This window comes from Coregonus clupeaformis, unplaced genomic scaffold, assembly GCF_020615455.1.
Source record: "Coregonus clupeaformis isolate EN_2021a unplaced genomic scaffold, ASM2061545v1 scaf0810, whole genome shotgun sequence".
Taxonomy (NCBI): domain Eukaryota; kingdom Metazoa; phylum Chordata; class Actinopteri; order Salmoniformes; family Salmonidae; genus Coregonus; species Coregonus clupeaformis.
The window spans coordinates 46,738-62,434 of NW_025534265.1; the positions used below are offsets into that span (position 1 = coordinate 46,738).

Genomic DNA, 15,697 nt, shown 5'->3' on the forward strand with positions numbered 1-15,697 from the left:
TATTTGAGCTGTTCTTGCCATAATATGGACTTGGTATTTTACCAAATAGGGCTATCTTCCGTATACCAACCCTACCTTGTCACAACACAACTGATTGGCTCAAATGCAGTAAGGAAAGAAATTCCACAAATGAACTTTTAACCAGGCACACCTGTTAATTGAAATGCGTTCCAGGTGACTACCTCATGAAGCTGGTTGCGAGAATGCAAAGCTGTTATCAAGGCAAAGGGTGGCTACTTTGAAGAATCTCAAATATATGAATATATTTTCATTTGTTTAACACTTTTTTGGTTACTACATGATTCCATGTGTTATTTCATAGTTTGTAATGTCTTCACTATTATTCTACAATGTAGAAAATGGTAAAAATAAAGAAAAACCCTTGAATGAGTAGGTGTGTCCAAACTTTTACACACACATATATATATATATATATATATTTGGAGTCATGTTTTGTTGACCTGTAGAAAAAGTTCCATATGAGAATTTGCTATTGATATGACTGCATTCGAGTGACACTTTGACAACAAAATTACAACCACAAAGTGAAAATTATGAACAACTTTTAATATAGTATACTAGATAGTCAAATAGGCTTTGGGGTATAGTTCTCCAAAACACAAACAAGACAGCTTTCCCACTGCCCATGGGGGCCCACTACACCATTCTTTGACATTTTGCCAAATGTCAGGTGAATCAGTTTTCAATCAATGAGGGAGTTTAATTAAGTGCACTGGGCTATGGCATGTGACGTGAATGGGCAAAGCGGAGAGGGAGGAGCGCCCATTCGAAACAAATCGAACAGTAATCTGCGCCACTCTGTCATGTTGTCAACGAGGCAGCATGATGCATCGTTCAGAAACATACATAAACTTTCCATAAAATATATGATCACATTTTCAAACTAGTTTTCATTGGGAAGGCAGATAAAACCTTTTAATCAACAGCAATCACTTTCGCATGTGAAAACACAGAATCCTACTCATTATTCCACGTGCTTAATCTACGTCACTTCTGTTTTAAGACGAATTCCAAAACAAATGTAATCCATGCTAACCCGGTTCACCGAGGCATTAATATAACGCCCTCTATGGCTCATATGTTCTCTGCAGCAGATATGTATCTGACCAGAAAGTTCTTGACCTCGGAGATGTGCATGGTCTCCTTGATGGTGGTGTCGCGGCTGCGCACCTGCAGTAAGCCACTCTCAAGCGTGTTGTCACTGATCACCACAGTGAACAGCACCCCCATCTCATCATACCTGGACACACAGGCAAACAAACATAATACTTACAGTAGGTCCCCACAGAGAAACAGTACTGCTTCTATCGAGATCACCTTCAGTGAAGTCAAATGTCAACATATTATACAATTACGTATACACTAAATTGCATTGCCACTAAATATGTGTGGCAAAAAAAGTATTTAGTCAGCCACCAATTGTGCAAGTTCTCCCACTTAAAAAGATGAGAGGCCTGTAATTTTCATCATAGGTACACGTCAACTATGACAGACAAATTGAGATTTTTTTCCTCCAGAAAATCACATTGTAGGATTTTTTATGAATTTATTTGCAAATTATGGTGGAAAATAAGTATTTGGTCACCTACAAGCAAGCAAGATTTCTGGCTCTCACAGACCTGTAACTTCTTCTTTAAGAGGCTCCTCTGTCCTCCACTCGTTACCTGTATTAATGGCACCTGTTTGAACTTGTTATCAGTATAAAAGACACCTGTCCACAACCTCAAACAGTCACACTCCAAACTCCACTATGGCCAAGACCAAAGAGCTGTCAAAGGACACCAGAAACAAAATTGTAGACCTGCACCAGGCTGGGAAGACTGAATCTGCAATAGGTAAGCAGTTTGGTTTGAAGAAATCAACTGTGGGAGCAATTATTAGGAAATGGAAGACATACAAGACCACTGATAATCTCCCCTCGATCTGGGGCTCCACGCAAAATCTCACCCCGTGGGGTCAAAACGATCACAAGAACGGTGAGCAAAAATCCCAGAACCACACAGGGGGGACCTAGTGAATGACCTGCAGAGAGCTGGGACCAAAGTAACAAAGCCTACCATCAGTAACACACTACGCCGCCAGAGACTCAAATCCTGCAGTGCCAGACGTGTCCCCCTGCTTAAGCCAGTACATGTCCAGGCCCATCTGAAGTTTGCTAGAGTGCATTTGGATGATCCAGAAGAGGATTGGGAGAATGTCATATGGTAAGATGAAACCAAAATAGAACTTTTTGGTAAAAACTCAACTCGTCGTGTTTGGAGGACAAAGAATGCTGAGTTGCATCCAAAGAACACCATACCTACTGTGAAGCATGGGGGTGGAAACATCATGCTTTGGGGCTGTTTTTCTGCAAAGGGACCAGGACGACTGATCCGTGTAAAGGAAAGAATGAATGGGGCCATGTATCGGAGATTTTGAGTGAAAACCTCCTTCCATCAGCAAGGGCATTGAAGATGAAACGTGGCTGGGTCTTTCAGCATGACAATGATCCCAAACACACCACCCGGGCAACGAAGGAGTGGCTTCGTAAGAAGCATTTCAAGGTCCTGGAGTGGCCTAGCCAGTCTCCAGATCTCAACCCCATAGAAAATCTTTGGAGGGAGTTGAAAGTCCGTGTTGCCCAGCGACAGCCCCAAAACATCACTGCTCTAGAGGAGATCTGCATGGAGGAATGGGCCAAAATACCAGCAACAGTGTGTGAAAACCTTGTGAAGACTTACAGAAAAAGTTTGACCTGTGTCATTGCCAACAAAGGGTATATAACAAAGTATTGAGAAACTTTTGTTATTGACCAAATACTTATTTTCCACCATAATTTGCATATAAATTCATAACAAATCCTACAATGTGATTTTCTGTATTTATTTTTCTAATTTTGTCTGTCATAGTTGACGTGTACCTATGATGAAAATTACAGGCCTTTCTCATCTTTTTAAGTGGGAGAACTTGCACAATTGGTGGCTGACTAAATACTTTTTTTGCCCACTGTATGTGTGGCTTTTGAGATCAGAATTATATTGTATTCAGAATGCATCCAACAGTGGACAGCACATGCAATCCGTTACATGAAATGAGAAACCACAACATAAAGAAACTATACTATCATGGTATGAAGAAGTTGTACTTTGTGTTCAGCTGCTCCATTGAGGTTGGCATGGTTTCAAGATATCCAGGCCATGCAGCGACTTCCCCTTCCAAGAACTCCTGCAGCAAGCCTTCACAAACCTAATGTAGAATATACTTTTAGAACTACAATCAAACATAGTCTTATTGAATAACTTTGTGTATATCTCAATAGTTTCCTACCTGTCTTAGTTCCACAGTGGCTCCCCTTCCCATGTCCAAGGCCACTTTGACTGGAGACAAAATAGGATGGAGCTTCAAAACCTACCAGGGCAACAAGGTGTCAGTGTGTGTAGCACATTCTAATAATTGCCATCAGTTCAAAAAACAGTAGACAGAAATTAAAATTCCAAGTAAGATGATGGATGCTCAAGTTCTCACCCATGTCATCAGAGATGTAACCATACTAAAGCTAATGTGGAAACACTGCTTCTATCGAGATCACCTTCACTGCTACTCCTACTGCTCTCTCCTCGTCTGACCATGTGTTCTCGCATACCCCGAGAGCATCTGGTCAGTGGGGTGGTGGCACAGGAATCCTCATCTCTCCCAAGTGGACATTCTCTATTTTTCCCCTGACCCATCTGTCTATCTCCTCATTTGAATTCCATGCGGTCACAGTCACTAGCCCATTTAAGCTTAACATCCTTGTCATCTATCGCCCTCCAGGTTCCCTTGGAGAGTTCATCAATGAGCCTGACGCCTTGATAAGTTCCTTTCCTGAGGATGGCTCACCCCTCACAGTTCTGGGGGACTTCAACCTCCCTACGTCTACCTTTGACTCATTTCTCTCTGCCTCCTTCTTTCCTATCCCCTCCGCTCTTCTCCAGACCATCTCCGGTGACCTTCTCCCTTACCTCACCTCGCTGATCAACTCATCCTTGACCGCTGGCTATGTCCCTTCCGTCTTCAAGAGAGCGAGAGTTGCACCCCTTCTCAAAAAACCAACACTCGATCCCTCTGATGTCAACAACTACAGACCAGTATCCCTTCTTTCTTTTCTCTCCAAAACTATTGAGCGTGCCGTCTTTAGCCAACTCTCTTGCTATCTCTCTCAGAATGACCTTCTTGATCCAAACCAGTCAGGTTTCAAGACTGGACATTCAACTGAGACTGCTCTCTCTCTGTGTCACGGAGGCTCTCCGCACTGCTAAAGCTAACTCTCTCTCCTCTGCTCTTGTCCTTCTAGACCTGTCTGCTGCCTTTGATACTGTGAACCATCAGATCCTCCCTCTCCACCCTCTCCGAGCTGGGCATCTCCGGCGCGGCTCACTCTTGGATTGCGTCCTACCTGACCGGTCACTCCTACCAAGTGGCGTGGCGAGAAGCTGTCTCCGCACCACGTGCTCTCACCACTGGTGTCCCCCAGGGCTCAGTTCTAGGCCCTCTCCTATTCTCGCTATACACCAAGTCACTTGGCTCTGTCATATCCTCACATGGCCTCTCCTATCATTGCTACGCAGACGGCACACAACTAATCTTCTCCTTTCCCCCTTCTGATAACCAGGTGGCGAATCGCATCTCTGCATGTCTGGCAGACATATCAGTATGGATGACGGATCACCACCTCAAGCTGAACCTTGGCAAGACGGAGCTGCTCTTCCTCCCGGGGAAGGACTGCCCGTTCCATGATCTCGCCATCACGGTTGACAACTCCGTTGTGTCCTCCTCCCAGAGTGCGAAGAGCCTTGGCGTGACCCTGGACAACACCCTGTCGTTCTCCGCTAACATCAAAGCGGCACAGGCCCTAATCCAGGCACTTGTCATCTCCCGTCTGGATTTCTGCAACTCGCTGTTGGCTGGACTCCCTGCCTGTGCCATTAAACCCCTACAACTCATCCAGAATGCCGCAGCCCGTCTGGTGTTCAACCTTCCCAAGTTCTCTCACGTCACCCCGCTCCTCCGCACACTCCACTGGCTTCCAGTTGAAGCTCGCATCTGCTACAAGACCATGGTGCTTGCCTACGGAGCTGTGAGGGGAACGGCACCCCCGTACCTTCAGGCTCTGATCAGTCCCTACACCCAAACGAGGGCATTGCGTTCATCCACCTCTGGCATGCTGGCTCCCCTACCTCTGCGGAAGCACAGTTCCCGCTCAGCCCAGTCAAAACTGTTCGCTGCTCTGGCACCCCAATGGTGGAACAAGCTCCCTCACGACGCCAGGACAGCGGAGTCACTCACCACCTTCCGGAGACATTTGAAACCCCACCTCTTTAAGGAATACCTGGGATAGGATAAAGCAATCCTTCTACCCCCCACTTACCCCACCCCCCAAAAAAAAATCATTGTAAAGTGGTTATCCCACTGGCTATAAGGTGAATGCACCAATTTGTATGTCGCTCTGGATAAGAGCGTCTGCTAAATGACGTAAATGTAATGTAAATGAAAGGACTTAGGTGTTTCACCTTTCTCTGCTGTAGCCTCTGTTTGCTGTCGACTTTCTTTACTTGCTGGATTGAGTTGTACAGGTATGCCAACACTCCTCGCTCTATGTTTCCAGTTACGGAGATGGCATAGGGGACTACTGACTTCCTCCCATCTCGGCACTGTGAATGACAGAGAAAAAATATGGAGCGCTGATATGGTTAATTAAATCTTACTTCAATAACAAAAATATGTTTTATTGTCACATACACCGGATAAGTGCAGTGAAATGTGTTGTATTACAGGGTCAGCCATAGTAGTACGGCGCCTCTGGAGCAAATTAGGGTTAAGTGCCTTGCTCAAGGGCACCGAGATATTTCACCTTGTCGGCTTCGGTATTCAAACCAGAGCTCTTTCGGTTACTGGCATAACGCTCTAACCGCTAGGCTACCTGCCGCAACACAACTGACATAACTGACCAGCTGCTCCAATGGCACCTTAATTGGCGAGGACTGGCTCAAAGTAATGGCTGGAACAGAATTAATGGAAATCGAACTAATCCAACATATGGTTTCCATGTGTTTAATGTCATTCCATTTACTCCATTCCAGCCATTATTATGAGCCGTCCTCCCCTCAGCAGCCTCCGGCGCAACTGACATATTGTGAAAAACTATAAAGATCTACTCCCAAATTGTTTTATTGTGACAGCATAAGTGGGACAGGGTATTAACTGCAGTTTTGTCCCTGCAGGAGAAGGCAGCATTACACTGACCTGTAGTTTGTTGCGAGCGCCCTTGTGTGTCTGTAGCAGCTCTGCGTCACCTCGGCTCAACAGAGTCTCCAGGGCCTCTGGGCCCCATGGGAAATTGTACACAATTTTCACACCACGAGACGCCCGGCCTGCCAGCTCCTCTTCTGTTATGTCACTGCAGCTGAAGTCAGATGGGCCCAGGGCAAACTGGATTATAGATGGAGGGACAGGATTGGATGGACAGAGAGATGAGATTAGAGAAACGTACTTTACTATCCACATTAAGTCAAGTTGTCTTTCAGCATTACAAATATCAACATAGAAACAATGTTGTTTCTATAGATTTCAAATCAAGATTCCGATTCATGTTCAAGATCCAGATAATTTGCAGACAGAGAAAGTGATCTTGACCACAATGACTTGGATAATAAAAATGATGCACCTTTCTCCACCACTGCAGCCGATGCCGTGCCCAGTAGTCCAGCCACTGTGAAGTGGTGCGGGGCGAGCAGAACCACACCAAAGAGGACTGGGTAACTTCATCTGGGCTGCCAGGAATGGACACACAGATTAGGGGTTAAAGGTAGACTCAGCAAAATGACGTTGCCACGAGCAGCACCGCAGATATTGAGATAAGCGAGATGCAAGACTTTGCTCACACAGTATGTGCGCATGCGCACGGGTTCGCGTCATCCTGTTAAGAGCGTCCTAGGTACGGAATCAAAACAGCGGAGAAGTTGAACCTCGCGCTTTGGCGCTCTTAGTTGTTGCAGGAATAGACCCACTACGCTGTTTACTTTCTGAATTTACATCATATCGCTGAGTCTACCTTTAAAGTTCACAACTACTCTATAGTCTGCTATGCCCAGGTGTTATTATAGCTATCTGCCATCTCAAACAACACACAAGGACGTATGATTTAGGTTAAATCTATGCTCAATTAAATCTATTTGTACTTTGAATAAGCACAATGGTAAATGATGACAGTGCAGCTGAATGGTTCATGTGATTTGAGGGACGAGGAGGAAGCCTCACCAACCAGGTCCGCCTGATGGCTGGAAGCACAAGCCGGTCTCAGCCAGACCGAAGGCAGCTTTCTGTTCACTAGTTCTAAAGAGGGCGCATACTGCTCCAAAGCACCTGGACAGGAGGGAAGAGCATTGACCATGTTAGCCTGGAAACCCAACGTTGAATTTCATTTAACTCTACCCGTTCAGATTTCTATCACCTGAAGCATGTGCACAAGTAAAAATAGCAGAGGTGTTCAATACAACAGCCAATGATAGTTACCTTGGAAAAGACTTGTTCGAACAGATGCACCATTCTGGATAAGGGTCTGTAGCTTCTGAATAAGTTGGTCCTTGCTTAGCTCTCTCTGGGAAAGTATTTGACGTAGGTTCTCAGTGTCAACAACCCTCAATTGTCCATCCCTCTCAGTAGTTCTGTCCTTACTAGTGTGTAGGGTGCTTATCCCAAACACCTCTGCCCTGGACCCTATCACAGAGTTCCACCATTGTTCAAGAATGTTCTTCCTGAGTTCCATACCAAGTGGTCCATATCCACAGTTGCTTCCACGCTGAAAGGAATCTCTATGAAGTTGGCCAGTAGCTATGTAATACCTGTCAGTGCATAGCTGCATGAGTGTTTTTGTGTGGTCCGAGTCCTCAGCGCCGGACCTAGCAGAAGTTGCAGTACAGCGGTCCCTGCAGTGCTGAAGCGCAAAAACTTATCCTGCAGCATAGTGAGGTTTTTGGTATGTTCTCACATCTCCAGATGAGTCGTCTAACACAGTAATTGAGCATGTTTAGTAGTCACTCATTTCGTTCTTGAAAAGTTGTTAAGCACGCGTCAAGCTGCAATTAACCTAACAATGCATTGCGTGCGGTCTCACATTTCAAGTAATTCCTAGGCTGATATCACGTTAGAAAAGGACATTTGAAAGTGAATGCACTTGCCTGCGAATACAACCACGAGTAGTTTCGGCAAAGCCTGGCAACTTAATGTAATATAAATGCTCTTCTATTTCTAAAAATACTTGCACCATGTGTAATGCGTAAACTGGGAGCACCCGGAAGTAAAGCTATAACGTCAACGTCACTTCCGCGTCGACATCAAAATGAGACAAAAGTCCTCATCAACCTTACGTTCTTGTTACCTTACGGTTATACTTGTGCAATTAGGAATGTTTGCTATAATAGTGGCATGATGTAATTGTTTTAATTGAATATCCACTAAGATTAAATGCTGGATGAATGAACAGAATAGAACAATGAACCACCACAAAACTAAGATTTAATTGTTTTATTTGAAGGCCCATGCATGACCCCCAGGTAAGATCTTAACATATCACTTTAAACATACCACTAACTCAAAATCTGCATTACCTAGTAAAAATAAATTACTGAGGAATGTAACAAATAAAAACAGTCAAGGGGAGGTGCACCAGTTAAAGATGCACTTCAACAGTCCCCTTGGGACTCATTTCAATGCTTGGGGATTACTGAAGAATTCCAACCCTGCTGTAAGCAAAAAGTTAAACAGTACAAAGGATAATAATAATAATAATAATAATAATAATAATATGATTTAAAGACAAGAGGGAAAAAAGGTGGTTTCGTTGTGTATTGTACGCACAATCTAGGCCTAGTCAGTTACTGTGGGAAAGGTGGAGGCATAGAGTAGGGTACCATGGGTGGGGGTTGTTGGGGCTGCTGTGCCTGTGGGTTAAAGGGGAAAGGCGGGCGACCCATGCCGTTTGGGGCGGGCGCCTGTGCGGCTCCGAACTGTGGAGGGGCCTGGAAGTTCTGGCCGCCCGAACGCACCCACCTGGTTGGCGGCGCCGAAGCTAGCCTGTCCATTGCTGCCGTAGCTGTTGCCATAGCTACCGCCAGAGCTAGCGCCCTTGTCATAGGTGCTACCCCCGTAGCCCCTCCGTTTTGGGTTTTTGCGCCGAAGGCACTCTTTGGTCCCCCACCGAACCCCCTGTCGCTATCCTTGTCCCTGTAACTACCACTACCACCACCACCACCACCACCACCGTAACTCCTCCCCCCAGAATACCTATCTCGTCGGTCATCCCTATAGCCACCTCTTCCCCCCTCCACGACCTGGAAAACAAGACAAAACAAGAGACAGGGCAGTGATGAGACTGGTAGCAGTGATGGGTGGCGTGAGGACATTTAAACTAAAATGATAGTTGACAAATATGGTGAGAACAAGGTGGGTCATCTTCGTATTTAATATTTTAAGCACCTTTGCCCCAAAACCTCTTCAAATAGATTTATTATCTATATAAAATCTAAATGTCTGCAGATGTAACCACAGCCTTGTTCACATCTCACCCGCCATAGGAATTACCTCCTCTGGCCTCTGCCATCTGGAGGAGCTTGGGGTTGATAGCCTGGTTGGCTTCGCGGAGCACAGCTATGAGGTCGCTGGCCTGTTTCATGTTGTTGGGGGTGAAGAAGGTGTAGGCGGTGCCCGTTTTTTGACTGCGGGCCGTGCGTCCAATGCGGTGGATATAGTCCTCAGAGGAGTTAGGATAGTCATAATTTATGACAAATTTCACATCCTCCACATCTGTAAAGTGTTGCAGTGTGGCAAAAAGGTAGCCATACAGGATTTTGCACACCACAACAGCCAGACCAAAGGACAAAGTTAGCATAGACAATGGAGAGCTAAAAGGTTCCAGACTGGATACTTAGCTGAGCTGCAAAGAACGGGGTTAACCAACACAATCCAAGGAAAACGTTCTACTCCATGGGAATACTACTGTGGGAAGAGAAAAACGAGATGCACACTCCGTTTGCTTACCATATCAAAAAATCCTAAGGCATTCCCCCTCCCGTTTTTAACCAGGGGAGGAAAAGAACTGGATTTGAAGTCTTACCATTAAGGAGTATGCATTCACTAGTCCTTTCCCAATGCAGCGAACTCCCCCACAAATTGTCAAGTGACATCCAGGAGCTTCTACGCAGTAGGGCCGCTATGTGCACTGTTGCCTCCTCGTGTGCCAATATAGGACCTTTCAGTTGGTATGGGTTCTGAAGGTCCTTTTTCCCAGTACACACTCATAAGAAGCTTGCTAATAAAGGCCTCACTGCACGTCTTGCCAAGACCGAATAGACCAAGTACTAATTTGAGGGGGGACCCCAAAAAAGCGAAAAGAAAAAGGCCCTAGTATTGACCCCGTGGTGCCCCTCAGAGAGCATAGAGCACCCCGCCCCCATCAGTCTCGTCTAGGCAAGATCTTCCCAGAAGCCAGTGTTCGTTCACTTGAGAAAATGTCTCTCGTTGGCAGGTCTCGACATGACTTTAAAAAGCAGGCGAGGGAGGAACTTTGGTTTTTGAAGCTCTTCTATTTCTCACTTTCTCTAGATGTTCCCATAGCCCCTTAAACACATGTGCCAGTTTCTCATCAATTTCGATTCGACAACAGTAAGTTGAAAACGGCTCTCTCCATTTCAAGAAAACCAGTGCTTTGAGTGAGGGAGAAAAAAAAATATAGCAATGGAAAAGCTGTGACATTCGCTAAACACCCATGCTTTTTTTGGGGACAAGCTCCGCAACTAACAGAATCGCTCCAAATCTCAAACAGTGACTTGCAACACAGTGCCCTCTACAAAACGCATGCAAGGCAAATGGTCACATCAAGCGTTTGTTTTTGTGTGTGTAACGTTTGAGTTGGTAACGTCTCGACGAATAGGCATTTGTCAGGTAAAAATCCATGGACAGAGAACAAATGATGTCATGTATAAAAAAACAGAAAAAGATATCAGAAACTAGGCTTAGCCACACTGCCTTTTGACTTGAGGATTACTGGCACACAGAGCTTTCACCTTTCTAGGCCCACTGGGTGGCAGCCAGTGGGGCAACTTCACTTCCAATATGTCCTCCTTCCCCCTCGAGGCCTGGGACTTGTCATGCCTAGGCCCTGCCACAAAGACTGCACCTTTAGGTGAGAAAAACTCAGAAAATGCATAGAGAAGTTAAAGAAAGCCAAAACCACTTTCTTTTAAAAAAGTGAAAATATTGAGGAAAACAACCAGAGGGTTTAACCAAAGCCACACTGACCTAGACCACGGGAGGCCACGTCGGTGGCGATGAGGATGGGGGCCTTGCCATATTTGAATTCTGTGGAAAGATCATTGACTTCAGTTATACGTCCATAACATTGTCATGACAAACTCAAAAAAGACTGAAAATATTTCAGGCATACCATTGAGAACCCAGTCCCTCTCCTGCTGGCTCTTGTCTCCGTGGATACCCATTGCTGGCCAGCTGTAACAGACAAACATGGACATCAGAGGCATGACTCGTTACAGGGATAATCATTTCCCAGTTAAATGAGACACTAGTGTGATGACCCTTACCCATCTCGTCTCATCCTCCTGGTGAGCTCATCACAGCGTCTCTTGGTCTCGGTAAAGATGATGGTCTTGTTCTCCTTCTCGCTCATGATCTCCTCTAGCAGCCGGAGCAGTCTTAGGGGGAAAGACGAGATCGGGTTAAAATTGATGACGTGACGCACACTTTAGACAAATTAATGACCAATTGAAGAGTCCTTCTGCTTGAATTCCTTCAATTATGAAGCGGTGTAAATGTGACGTTTGGCTTTTGCTGAGGAGAAATGAGTCACTCACTTGTCATCCTTCTCTCCGTCGTTGCACACGTCCACTATCTGCAGGATGTTATGGTTGGCGCTGAGCTGCAGAGCGCCCACGTTGATCTGGACGTACTGCTTCAGGAAGTCCTCAGCCAGCTGACGCACCTCCTTGGGCCAGGTGGCACTCCACATGAGGGTCTGACGATCCGGCTGAGAGGAGAACAGAGAAAATAGTTGACTTTGTATTTCTTCAAATCCTTCAAGCAGTCTAATGGCTGATCCTACAGGAAAATGCAGACTCTGCAATGATTTGTCAATCAAAGTCCAATGGGAATTCTGCCAATTGAAATCAGCAAGTATTGAGCAAGTCTACAAATCACTGCGGGAATGAGCCTTTATACTGAAGAATCTAGCCAAAGGAATAGAGTTGAGTCAAAGCCACATACTCTAATTTGGTCCACGATTTTGCGGATTTGGGGCTCGAAGCCCATGTCCAGCATACGGTCAGCCTCATCCAGCACAAGGTAGGTACACCTGCGAAGGTTGGTCTTCCCAGCCTCCAGGAAGTCAATGAGACGCCCTGGGGTGGCGATACAGATCTCAACACCTGGGGGGGACAGACAACACTCACTCAGCTGTCTGCCTCTTATCACCAAAATTATTTAATACAGAACAAACATACTGAGAAAACAAATAATAGCAAAACAAAGTGGTGGATAGATACCTCTCTCGAGGTCCCGGATCTGGGGTCCTTTGGGGGCTCCACCATAGACACAGACGGACTTCAGGCGGGAGGCCCTGCCATACTCGGCAGCAACCTGCTGCACCTGCTGGGCCAGCTCACGGGTCGGGGCCAGCACCAAACACTGAAAGACAAAGACAAGTGTTATTCAACTGGACTTACCCTGTAAAACTACTAAGGATGTTCTCTAGTCTAGAGGCTTATGGTGTACTTACTATAGGTCCGTCTCCATGCTCCAAGAATGGCTGGTGTTGAATGTGCACGATTGCAGGCAGCAGATACTGTGAGGGGAAGAAAAAAACAGAGCTCAAACGGTTCACCTGCACAAAGAATTACCAGAAAGATGCTACCAATAGTAGTTTTAAATCAATGTACTTACAGCGAGGGTTTTGCCAGAGCCTGTCTGGGCGATGCCCACCATGTCTTTCCCACTGAGGGCCAGAGGCCAGCCCTGAGCCTGGATAGGAGTTGGCTCATCCCATCCTTGTTTGGCAATGACATCCATCACATAATCTGAAAAAGACAAAGTTCGATTACATATGAGATTCAATGTCACCATCTTATACAATCAGCTTGTTCTTAAGCAAAGTTAGAAGAGGCTTTACTCACTTGGAAAATTGGCCTCGTGAAACTTCATCATGGGCTTGGGGCAGTCTCTGCCTTTCACTGTTACTTCTTTACTTCTAAGGTAGTTATCCACCTCTTGCTGAAATTAGACACATAAAAGGTTGTTCATTGGCAAAGACCATTTTAATCAAAAAGGTGAAGACCACACTGAAATCAGATGGAAAGAACTGCCCGGGTCACTTACAGGTGGTCTGCGGATCACATCCGGGTGCTCCTGGTAGAAGTTCTTCTCAAACTTTGGGAGCTCATCCATGTTCCAGTGTTTTTTGCGCAACCTTTCGCCTGGGTTGCCAAATTTCCCCTGAGGGGGTCCGCCCCTACTGCCACCACCGCCTCCAAAACGAGGTGCACCTCCATACCTCAAATAGTAAGGGGAACAATCTAATATTAGAAGACTGAGCATACAGTGAATGCTGTGTTGAAGTCAGATAGTTATGCCAGCTACAATTTTTTAAAATTATTATTTCACCTTTATTTAACCAGGTAAGCCAGTTGAGAACAAGTTCTCATTTACAACTGCGACCTGGCCAAGATAAAGCAAAGCAGTGCGATAAAAACAACACAGAGTTACATATGGGGTAAACAAAACAAAGTCAAAAATACAACGTAAATATATATACAGTGTGTTCAAATGTAATAAGTTATGGAGGTATGGTAATAAATAGGCCATTGTGCAAAATTGTTACCATTTCGTATAATACTGGAATGATAGATGTGCAAATAGAGATACTGGGGTGGAACTGATACCCCACATTCCCCCACGAGTTTGCATGGCTTGATGAGTACTACAACAGCTAGCATGACAGAAGTTAGACAAATATTGGACTAAAGGAGCCTAACGTTACCCCTTAGTCCAAGGACCTTAAATGGTCTGTTTATTAATGGCTGAATTGGCTCTGGAAGCCAAACACTCCATCTAAACGTGAATTGGTTATAGAAACAAATCCCTCTACTTTAAAATCACATCAAAATAATTTCACAAATGCAAAATACACTAATTGTAGATCGCTAACAGTTGCAGCCGACAGTATTTTTAATTGACAACACGTTTGTGGCGTCTGTCTTCCGTTTACACACAGGTGTTCAGAGACACAGATAGCTAATTAGTGCAGGTAGTCCACTCTCTCTTCCGTAAACAAGCGCTGTAACATGGCAATATGGCCGTGTGGAAACCCTAACCCAATAAAGGTGTGTATCAATTTGGCCGACATTTAAGATAAAGGTCCTTGTGCTTCCAAACCCGTACCGCAAGCGATGCGTGTTAATGTTAAGACCGAGCGTCGTGGCTCTTATCTTAACAACACTCCCCTCTACAGAACGACGCCTTCATCCAATTACTTATGTGAAATGGAACTGAGAGCCATGCTCAAGGGCTGGACAGCAGTGACCCGTTTGTCTACACATGCAAAGATGTGCTAGGTCTAACGTTAGCTACATTAGTTTCTGCGTCACGTTTAAACCAGTTAAGCTGCCATTTTAATTCCGGCCGGTAGAAGATGAACAAAGGGAACCGGCCGGCATTTTGATTCGAAATTATTTTTGCCACATGCAAAATGACCAAACATTCCGTGGTTTTTACCTAACCAACATCACATTCTATATTTTATGCTCAAGCGTGGTGCATATGGTTATTATATATAGCATAGGCCTCTGAGAATATCCCATTGCTAACGCGTTACCTAGCTAGCTAATGTTAACGTTAGCTGCTAGTTAAACATTTGCCCGACCTGCTTGTTACATCAATTATATCAGGCAAAATGTACTTTAACATAATTTATTAGGGTTCAAATAAGTCGTATTAACATTGCGCATCTAGCCAAGGCCAATGGCAGGGATAAGCTAAACTTAACGTTACCTAGATAGCTACAGTACCCCCTGAAAAGCCTCCTATGTCACTTAAGTATAAATAAACTTTGCTAAATTTTTAGGGTGGTTAAATTCTCATGTTATCGCATGTGACCAATAAAATTTGATTTGATTTGATTTACAGTACCGTTAAAACTGACCATCGCAACGTCTCTACCTAGCTAACGAGTTCGCTAAACATACATTAACGTTACCTACTTACCCCCTGTCTCTGCCACGATCTCTATCGGAAAATCCAGGCATAGTTAAGCAGAGTATGAAAGTAACAGACGGTGTCTATATCTCTAAACCAATCTACGATAAATACAAGTGCGACACACCAAAATAGAAATGCAGCGCAGACAGATGTCAGTGAAAGCGGTGTAGTAACACATTGGAACATATCAACGCGCCTGTGTCTGGTACTACTTTTTTTCCTTATTTGGTCACGGAAGTTAGGTGATTGGCACAGTTAATGACGTGATTATTACCCCATTTTTACAATAACCTTCATTACTTGAGCCAAATTAAGTAGTAATGTATTCATTTATTCAACATGGAACATTTATAAATAATTTAAAACATTAGTGCAGGTAGTAGACGCAACATGTTGTTTA

The 15,697-nt window shown here is 44.8% G+C and overlaps 2 protein-coding genes across 3 annotated transcripts; both read right to left on the reverse strand.

Annotated features, from left to right (window-relative positions):
* Nucleotides 1-546: 546 nt before the first annotated feature.
* polg2 (polymerase (DNA directed), gamma 2, accessory subunit) lies at nt 547-9,140 on the reverse strand. The gene is made up of 10 exons (XM_045216819.1): nt 8,949-9,140; nt 7,881-7,992; nt 7,552-7,660; nt 7,297-7,401; nt 6,704-6,809; nt 6,283-6,468; nt 5,550-5,690; nt 3,328-3,408; nt 3,146-3,246; nt 547-1,261 (listed from the first exon to the last, which is right to left on the reverse strand). Exons 1-10 carry the CDS (start codon nt 9,138-9,140, stop codon nt 1,096-1,098), a joined length of 1,299 nt encoding a protein of 432 aa, XP_045072754.1. The 3' UTR covers nt 547-1,095.
* LOC121533266 (probable ATP-dependent RNA helicase DDX5) lies at nt 9,138-15,474 on the reverse strand. 2 transcript variants are annotated; one of them, XM_041839083.2, is made up of 13 exons: nt 15,304-15,474; nt 13,420-13,594; nt 13,218-13,314; nt 12,988-13,121; nt 12,824-12,889; nt 12,591-12,732; nt 12,313-12,473; nt 11,904-12,076; nt 11,634-11,744; nt 11,480-11,541; nt 11,335-11,394; nt 9,603-9,840; nt 9,138-9,368 (listed from the first exon to the last, which is right to left on the reverse strand). In XM_041839083.2, exons 1-13 carry the CDS (start codon nt 15,342-15,344, stop codon nt 9,176-9,178), a joined length of 1,653 nt encoding a protein of 550 aa, XP_041695017.2. In that variant the 5' UTR covers nt 15,345-15,474; the 3' UTR covers nt 9,138-9,175. The 2 variants fall into 2 exon arrangements, with proteins under 2 accessions (XP_041695017.2, XP_041695016.2); XM_041839082.2 differs by having other exon boundaries at nt 9,248-9,368; nt 9,619-9,840.
* Between the last annotated feature and the right edge of the window lie 223 nt (nt 15,475-15,697).